The sequence below is a fragment of the Sorex fumeus genome, unplaced genomic scaffold (genome assembly GCF_029834395.1).
Source record: "Sorex fumeus unplaced genomic scaffold, SorFum_2.1 ptg000008l, whole genome shotgun sequence".
NCBI classification, from domain to species: domain Eukaryota; kingdom Metazoa; phylum Chordata; class Mammalia; order Eulipotyphla; family Soricidae; genus Sorex; species Sorex fumeus.
In genome coordinates, this window is record NW_026606065.1 from 83,779,210 (window position 1) to 83,788,077 (window position 8,868).

The 8,868-nt window shown below is 55.7% G+C and overlaps 1 protein-coding gene across 1 annotated transcript; it reads left to right on the forward strand.

Moving 5' to 3' along the window:
• Window positions 1-2,993: 2,993 nt before the first annotated feature.
• Window positions 2,994-7,435, forward strand: PDX1 (pancreatic and duodenal homeobox 1). The gene is made up of 2 exons (XM_056110046.1): window positions 2,994-3,396; window positions 6,993-7,435. The coding sequence occupies exons 1-2, from the start codon at window positions 2,994-2,996 to the stop codon at window positions 7,433-7,435; spliced, it is 846 nt and encodes a 281-aa protein (XP_055966021.1).
• The last annotated feature ends 1,433 nt before the right edge of the window (window positions 7,436-8,868 follow it).

Genomic DNA, 8,868 nt, shown 5'->3' on the forward strand with positions numbered 1-8,868 from the left:
CTCGGGAAGGCGCTCGCCTAATGGCTCGGTATCGCTCGGGGGCCTGTGGGAGGCGAGAGCGGCTCAGGCGTCAGCGGGGATTCGGAGCGGAAACGCATTTCACCTGTAATGGACTTGGCGCATTTATGACAGCAGGAACTGGAGAGGCAGGAGAAATATACGCGAGGCTGCTGGACGAGGGGTCTGCCTTCAACTCCAAAAATTCATGACTTCAAAGTCAGCCAACCCAAAAACCTAGTAAGCTATAACAACAAACAACAACAACAACAACAACAACAACAACAACAACAACAGCTTATTGCTCTTAGTGTTCTAGGTCACTTCTTTAGGTAGCAGCTGCAGAAAATGCTAATTGCAAAAGTGGGAACCAGCCGCCCAAGAACACCTTCAGCACCCACGCCCCAGTTCTGTTCCCTCAGGGTCCCCGGTTTTCCTGCAGCCGGCTCGGTGGGCGGATTGCCTTTCTGCTGAGTGCCTCTTTCCCTTTCTGCAGGGCCGAGCAAAAATATTAAGTGCGAGCAAATGAAGCATCGAAATGGAGACCCGTTTACAAATGTGCAATTAGACGAGAAGAGCAAAGTAAACATTCTGGGTCCCGGGAGGTGGCGGGCGAGGCGAGGAACGGGAAGAGGCTGCTGCGGACCCGGCCTGGAGGTTGAAATGGGATTGCTGGGGCGTCCAGGGACAGAGGGGGGAAAGGGGGAAGTACAGCGATGGGGGAGGGGATGGTGGTGGAGCTTTGTCCCAAGCGGAGCTCGCAGCCCGCTCATAACCGCGTAGCCAAGCCAACCCCGGCGACTAGGCAGATTATCTCCGAGGGTCAACACGCCGCGACCCAGCCGCCCTCCGGATCGATGCAGTCACTCGCGGCCCATGATAGCGAGCACCAGTCCGCGGCCACGCCAACAATGGGCTCCCAGACGCGGGCGCAGAGTTCGCAAGGCCTCTTCTTCCCGAGCCTCAAAGCAGTTCAGGTGGCCTGGAAAAAGAGTCGCCTCCGACTGTCAGCACCCCACACACATACAAACGTCCGCCCCTTCGGTAAGAGCCTCGCATTTCAGTCTGCGCGGAGCACCCGGACTCCTCTAAACGCCAAGTGCGAAACCGGCACCAGCATCTCGCAAGGCAAGGGGTTTGCAGAGAGATTACAGGCTGACTTTTTTATTTTTAATGAAAATGAAGGCATTTCAGAGTAGTGCGCTCAATCGTCTCGCTATTGAAGACGTGGCTCTTCCCAACGGAAGACTATTCAAATCCACAGTCGTTGGCACTGTAGCAAAGTAAAAAAACAGTAATTTTTCTAAAGCTGTGCTTTGGGACTCTTGCTCTCTCTTGTGGAGGGTTTTCTGCAAAATGTCCAGTTTTCTTGCCCACTTGTGGTTTCGCCAGACCCTACCCAGATGGTCCAGGATGCTCTGGATTAGCAATGTGGCTCTGGCTGGGGCCTATATTTGGTCATTAGCACCTTATTGCCAGAAAGGGAGGGTTCTTTGAAACTTGTGAATCAGAAGACCCAGAAGTTACAGAACTAATAGATGCTTTTATTTCCTTGCTAAGTTCTCTGAACTCTCTCCAGCCTGGCTGGGTGCAGGAGTACTGCAGCTGAAGAACTATGGTAGCATCTCAGTATTTCCCAAGGGCCATTCAGGATCTGGAAAGCCCGTGCCAACCACCCAGGTCCACAGAACACAAAGACTTATCTACCACCCCCCACCATCACCACCACCACCACCCCACATGCATTAGAAAACTATTTTCTGAGGTGGCCAAATGAGCCTCAACCTTTCCGGATGAAAAAGAACGCTCTTCAGATGTGGAAACTGTCTACATCATAAATGTCAATACTGTTATAAATATATTACCTAAACAATATGATACATTAAATTAAATGCTTCAACTCTTAGCCCCCCTGGGGAACATACTTGCGAACATTGCTTGCTTTTCGGAAAGCCATCCAAGGATCACTGTGCAGCTTTACATATGAGGGAGAGCTAACAGATCTCATGAAGAAAATAGATCTAACTGCTTCTAATCTGCAGAGGTGTGACTCCCAAACCTTTGGAGTCCACATTCTTTACAGTTAACACAGCCTTAATGTCTGTACAATGTCAAATTATGCTAATTTTGTGCATTATCAAACATATAAGGAAAACATCTTTTTAAACCGCAATGATCCAATCATGAACAACTATGTAACAGTGTACTTCACAGTGATTCGATTTAAAAAATATTTTTTTAAAAACAAAACACAATGAAAGGGCTTGGAGAGATGTTTAAAGGGCACCCGGAAGTAGTATGCTTTACAAGCAGGAGGCCCTAGGTTCTATCCCATCACCAGACTGTTTTCCAAGTGTGCCAAGACACGACAACCCTAACGCAGAGCTCGGAGTAGCCCTGAATATCACCACTTTGACCTCAAAAAATTGGCTTTGTTTTTGGGCAACACCCAGCGATGCTCAGAGGTTACTCCTGACTCTACTCTGAGAAATTATTCATGGCAATGCTTGGCGAACCATATGGGATGCCGGAGACTGAACCTGGGTGGGCCACGTGCAAGGCAAGCGCCCTATCCGCTGTACTAGCTCTCCGGTCCTCAAAAAAAATCTGTTAAACTAAAGAGCGATGAAACAGTTTCTACACGTAAGTGGTGTTCTATAGTTTCGTGCTCACCTCTCTGCCAGCTGCACATAAAAGTGTGCAGTGCCCTCAGCGGAGAGATTTGAAACCAATGCAGGCGCTCCTGGATACCTGGGCCTTGCTTAAGTCAGCCAGCCAGGCCAATAAAGGCCCCAGGAGGAGCCACGTGGGGCACCGCGGAGCCTATGGCGCGGCGGCCTGCCCGCCAGTCCCCGCCGGCCGCGGGTGCGCGCTCGAGAGCAGTGCGGAGCTGTCAAAGGGAGCGAGCGAAGCCGGCGCGGGGAGCCGCAGCGCCGCACGGCTCCAAGTCCCCGGCTCCGGCTGCTTAACGGCGGCACCCGAGCCCGCCCGCAGCCATGAACGGCGATGAGCAGTACTACGCGACCACGCAGCTCTACAAGGACCCGTGCGCCTTCCAGCGGGGCCCCGCGCCTGAGTTCAGCGCAAGCCCCCCGGCGTGCCTGTACATGGGCCGCCAGCCCCCGCCGCCGCCGCCCCAGTTCCCCGGCGCCCTGGGCGCTCTGGAGCAGGGCAGCCCCCCGGACATCTCCCCGTACGAGGTACCCCCGCTCGCCGATGACCCGGCGCTGGCTCACCTCCACCATCACCTCCCGGCTCAGCTCGCGCTCCAACACCCGCCCGCCGTGCCCTTCCCGGATGGAGTCGAGCCAGTCGCCCTGGAGGAACAGAGTCGCGTGCAGCTGCCTTTCCCGTGGATGAAGTCTACCAAGGCTCACGCCTGGAAAGGCCAGTGGGCAGGTAAGCCCGGCTCCGGGGACGCCGCGGTCCTCACCCGCTCCTACCCTTACCTCCGAGCACCCTCTCTCGGTTAGCGTTCCAAGGCTCCACGAACAAGTCCCGGGGGAGTATAAAGTGCATCCCGAGAGCCGGCCAGGCCATCGGGTACGGCCACACGTTTCCACTCCACGTTAAATTGGTGTTGGCGTTGCGCTGCGCTCCCGCGGCCGTCCAACTCCTTCCTTCCCGGGATGAAGGGAGCGTACGCTGGCCGCGGCTTTCCCGGAGAAAACAGGCCAAGCTCCCGGGTGCTGACGCCGGAATCCGGTGTCGGAGCGGGGACGGAGGAGCGGTGGAGGGTTAGCGAGCCCAGGACCCCAGGCGCTGCCCGTCTTTGGGGATGCCTCTAACCAGCGCCACCTTTTGCTCTGAATCCGCCGGCTCGGTTTCCCTCGAGACGAGCTAGCCGAGTCTGGGGCGCCCGAGAGATGCAGCAAAACAGAGAAGGAGGGGAAGAACCTCCGTGAACCAAGGTGTCGGGCGGGCGAGGGGCGACCCCGGAGCAAAGCCTTCAGGAGAGTCGTCTGTGATATGAATTGGTTTGGACCCCACCAAAAAGTTCAAAGTAGGGGGGCGCGCTGCTTCCCAAGAAATAAGTTCTATGAGGGCCTCGCTGCACCGCGGCGCGCTAGGCGAGTACCCGGCTCCCCACAGCCCAAGGCGCTGCGCTGCCGTGAAAATGAAGGTGGGCCTTGCAGTTCGGAGGAGGCGCCCCTCAACCCTCACCCCACCCCCCAAACCCCTTCGCTTCCGGAGTTCCGCCGCGGCTTCAGCTGCAGCCCCGACCGCCTTTATCGCTTCCGTGCGCGACTCCACGGGTCACACCTGCACTGCAAACACCGGGCTGCTCTTTCCGGCCAGTTACCAGCCGGGAGCAGCAGGAGGAGGCTGTCGCGGCGCCCCCCTGGGATCCTGGCGCCCCCACCACCACCACCACTCGCATCCCGGTGCCTCGCACTGGCCCACTGCATGCTGGAGCTGGGCAGGGGCTCGGGATTTGAAAGTGGGTGTCCAGGGTGCCGAAGCTCTTCTCTTCTCTTCTCTTCGGCTCACTGTGCTGTTTCAGTTGTCTGTGAGACCTCGAGACCTCGGTAACAGGGTGCTGGGGCAAAGGAGACCCCACAGTCGGCCGTAGCCCCCCCACATCTACTCCCAGAGGTGGCTTTTGGTGAGGGGGAGGTTATATCAGTTCCGAGACCTGCGCTGACCAAAGTGCGGTCGTTTCGGGAAATGCGGGCACCTGGGGGTGAGGGAGGCTGTGTCCCCCTATTAAATAAGGGCTGAGGATTGGGACGCTCAGTAGACATTACCACCCAGAGCCGCTTTTCCTCCAAGGCCCCGTTCTCCTATTGCACCGGGAGAGTACGAGGTTTTCCGGGTTTCCCGGGCCCTCGGTTTCCTTGCGGGAAAAGAGGCGAAGGGTGTCCTGGAAAAAGGCGTGCTGAGCTGGAGTTACTCTCCTATGCCCACCTCCGAACCCTAATACACACTCACTTGCCGGGGGGAAAGTGGGGCTTTGCTAGGCCCGCGCCGGTGCTGGGAGTGCGGGAATCGGGCCCTGTGGCCCGCAGCGCACGATCACCCGCAGGTTCCTGCCGCTTGCGCACAACCCCAGAGCGTCTCTCTTGGGAAACTTTCGATCCAGCCGAACTTCAGGAGCGTGAAAACTTCCTGCCAGCTCCTGGTAGGGTTCCAGCCCCTGGGAAAGGGCTCTCATTTCCTTTAGGAATGGGAATGCTGACGGTAGAGCTTCGCTGATCAGCTATCCCTAAACTTTCCCCCCTGTACCCAGAAAGTCGTCCCCAAATGCCACCAACAGCTTCTCCCAAAGCTCCATCTGGGCACTGGGCTCCCAAGTAGGGCACGGTAACCCACAGAACAGCGCCCGAGACCTAACTTTAAAACTTTCGAGGGCCTTTAAAAATGTTCTTTAGGCCTCACAAGAGAGCTCAAGGAGCTGAAGGGCAGACCTTGCAGGCCTTCACCTCCCACCAGCACTGCCAGGAAGAACCCCCAACGCAGAGCCTGGTGTAGACCCTGAGCACTACTGGCTGTAGACCCCCAAAGAGTAATAAGTAGAATAAAACGTTCCTTTACTTATCCCTGTGTAAGGTCTGGAGAAGGCCCCGGTAAGGACTTCCACCCAATCTGAGCCTCTAGGTACTTGATTTTGACTTTGAGGGAATCCGGGTGGGCTCTATCAGGCAGTTAAGTATACCCAACACCCCCCCCCCCCACACACACACACACACTCACACAAGTCTTCTGAGCCCCAACCAAAGCACTAAACTTTTGAGTCCTAAGGCTTATGGTTAAGCTCCAGTCTGGGGGAAATTCTGTACACTGGTGCTGAGATAGTTCACTTTCCCCCAACCTGGTCATATTTTCTCCCAGCTGTGTGGCCCAGGCAGAGCCAGTACATTTGTTGTGCAGAAACGGAATGGTCTCCACTAGCCAGCACAAACTGCGACTGCTAATGTGTTGTTTCCCAGGACCTGGACTTGCAGCTGGGAACACTGAGCCCTTGATGCCACCGCCACTCATTTCTTTCCTGGGCTCCCGCTCCACAGTTATGGCTCAGGAGGCCTGGCCACCTTTTTTTTTTAATCTCACATTTTGCGCCCAGGAAGACAGGATTTGTGGGGAGAGCCCCAATTCATTTCCCTTCTCATCTTAGGGCAGGATCTGCTCAAAGGAAAGGGGCTATTGTAGACATTGAAAGTCAGTCCAAAGGACAACCAGCCTTTGAGTTGGAATTGATTGCAAAAACTGAAATAATTTAGGTCAGACATAACAGCAGACGCCATAAGTCCTGGTTTTGATTCATTCACATGGTATTTTTTTCTAATCTGTACTTCACCCATTATTCAGCCATAAAATGAACTTACTGGATCTCAATCCAGTAAATTTTTTTTGAAATTTAATCCAGGGAACTCGGGTCGGCCATGTTGGCCGCTTGTAAAAAAATTTCCAGGGAAATTTTTTAATGAAATGGCAAACAATAGCAAAAACTAAACTGCATCAAGTGCAAAGGTGGGTCTTAAATCCAGAAATTTGCTGTAGGTTATACATCAGTGCATGGCCTGGGTAGTGGTCTGAGTGAGATCTATTTCTTACTATAGCGCATCTTTGGAACAATGGGGTTGTATTATGTTTTATGTATTATGTTTTCAAGTCCTGTGTCAAAGGCACTTTTCAAAGGCAGAATCCAGTCGGTGTAGGTATGACTTGTGCAGTGGGTTCTAAGTGGCTCCAACCCAAACACCGGTTACCTGAACTCATTCACGGACTGTTCTTGGGGGCTGTGGCTCGGCTGCAGAGCCCTTGCTTTGAGGACTCAATGCCCAACACCGCAAAAGAGAAAAGAAAGAACTCAGCACTGGTAGAGCGCAGCGCTTCCCCTTCCCGACTCCCATTTCCTAGGGAAAGGCCGGGGGAGGGGCTGGGGTCTGTGGACCCTGCTAGGGTGGGGGCTGAAAGGAGGGAGCGCAGGGGCGGGGCAGGGCTGAGGATACCCGGGGTCGAAGGACCACATTCACCCGCTGTGTCGCCCGCAGGCGGCGCCTACGCGGAACCCGAGGAGAACAAGCGCACCCGCACGGCCTACACGCGTGCGCAGCTGCTGGAGCTGGAGAAGGAATTCCTCTTCAACAAGTACATCTCGCGGCCGCGCCGCGTGGAACTGGCCGTCATGCTGAACTTGACCGAGAGGCACATCAAGATCTGGTTCCAGAACCGCCGCATGAAGTGGAAAAAGGAGGAGGACAAGAAGCGCGGCTGCGGGGGCGCCGCGGGCGGCTCCGGGAACGCGGAGCCCGAGCAGGACTGCGCGGTGACGTCGGGGGACGAGCTGTTGGCACTGCCGCCCCCGCCGCCCCCCGGCGGGGCGCTGCCGCCCGCCGTCCCCGCCGCGGCGCACGAGGGTCGCCTGCCGCCCGGGCTGAGCGCGTCGCCTCAGCCGTCCAGCGTGGCGCCCCTGCGGCCGCAGGAACCGCGGTGAGAGAGGGGGACGCCTCCCTGCTCGCCGGCCCCGACCGCTGGCGGGCCGGGGCCAACGAGTCTAGGACTCTGGGTGTGGACTAGCGGCCTGCAGTTTCGACGGGACGGGGAACTGCCGATTCTTCCGAGCCAGTCGAGGCGCCGTGGGGAGTCACGGGCAGATCCTGCAGAAGGAGATGCGTTGGGGTGGGGGGGGAGGGTCGGTGCTTTGCTTCTTTGTTCGTTTTTCCTTGTCCTATGCGGGGCTCTTAGGGAGCCGCAGTGGGATTGGAAGCGCTTGTGCGCGTAGCTGCGCTCCAGAACCGCGGGCGTCTTTAGCGCAGCCTTGCGCAATGGGAGCGATGCGGTTTAGAAGGCTGCCGGGAATGGTCAGCCCCACAGCAGGACGGCAGGAGGCTCCGTGAGCACGAGGAGAGAGCCACCCCGCACCCCACGGTTTATCCCATTTACAAATGATCCGGCGAGAGGAGATCTCTGCGGTTTCAGAGAGCCAGCGCAAGCTGGCCGATGGAACAGGAAGATGCTGGCACCCCTTCTTTCTCACCGGTTCCCCCAGAGAAGCCGAGAACATCTCCTAAAAGCGTCTGGACAGTGGTAGGGCTGGGGTCTATGGACAGTGCGGGAATAACAGGTAAAAGATCCAGGTACCTACCTGTACCCCTTGCTCCTGAGAACCCACAAGGCGAGAGGAGAGGGGCGTGGGAACGCAGGGTTGCGGGAGGAAACAATGTTCCCGAACCTTCGCCATATCTAACGTGAAGATGTGGGGGGCTTTGCTGGAGAGACCAAGAGGGAGACGAGCAAGGGGGTTGCACCAGTCTGCGTCTTTGGAAAAGTCCGCGTCTTTGAAAACGTTCAGGTGGCCCGGAAGTTTGCAGAGCGGGTTCTTCCTATTTAAAGTTTTTAAATTACCTAGAGGTTCTAGACAAAGTCATCTTGGCTTGGGGTCTGGGCCTGTGTTCAGGTAACTGTGTTCAAGAAACACTGAATAAACACGGATGACAAGCAAAGAGATGAAAACGGATTCCCGCTTTCTACCAAACTTTCCTTGTGGTGTAATGGTTTTGTTTCATTTTATTTTTCAAACATTTATTTATTTATTTGGTTTGAGAGTCACATTTGACTGCGCTCAAGAGTTACTCCCAGCTTGAGGATTATTCCGGGAAATGCCCCTGGGACTGCGGTGCTGGGGGAGCAAGCCCAGGGCTTCACACAGCAAGTTCCATCACTGCACCACGTCTGACTCCGATTTCATTTAGATACTTGTTGTTGTGGGGGGGGGGGGGGAGAGGGAGGGTTGTTTGATTGTATGGGAGGTAAACCATACCTGCCAGTGTTCAATGCTTACTCCTGGCTCTCTGCTCAGGAATCACAGACTATATGTGGTGATGGGGATGGAATCTGGGTTGTCCACACGCAAAACAAATGCCTTAA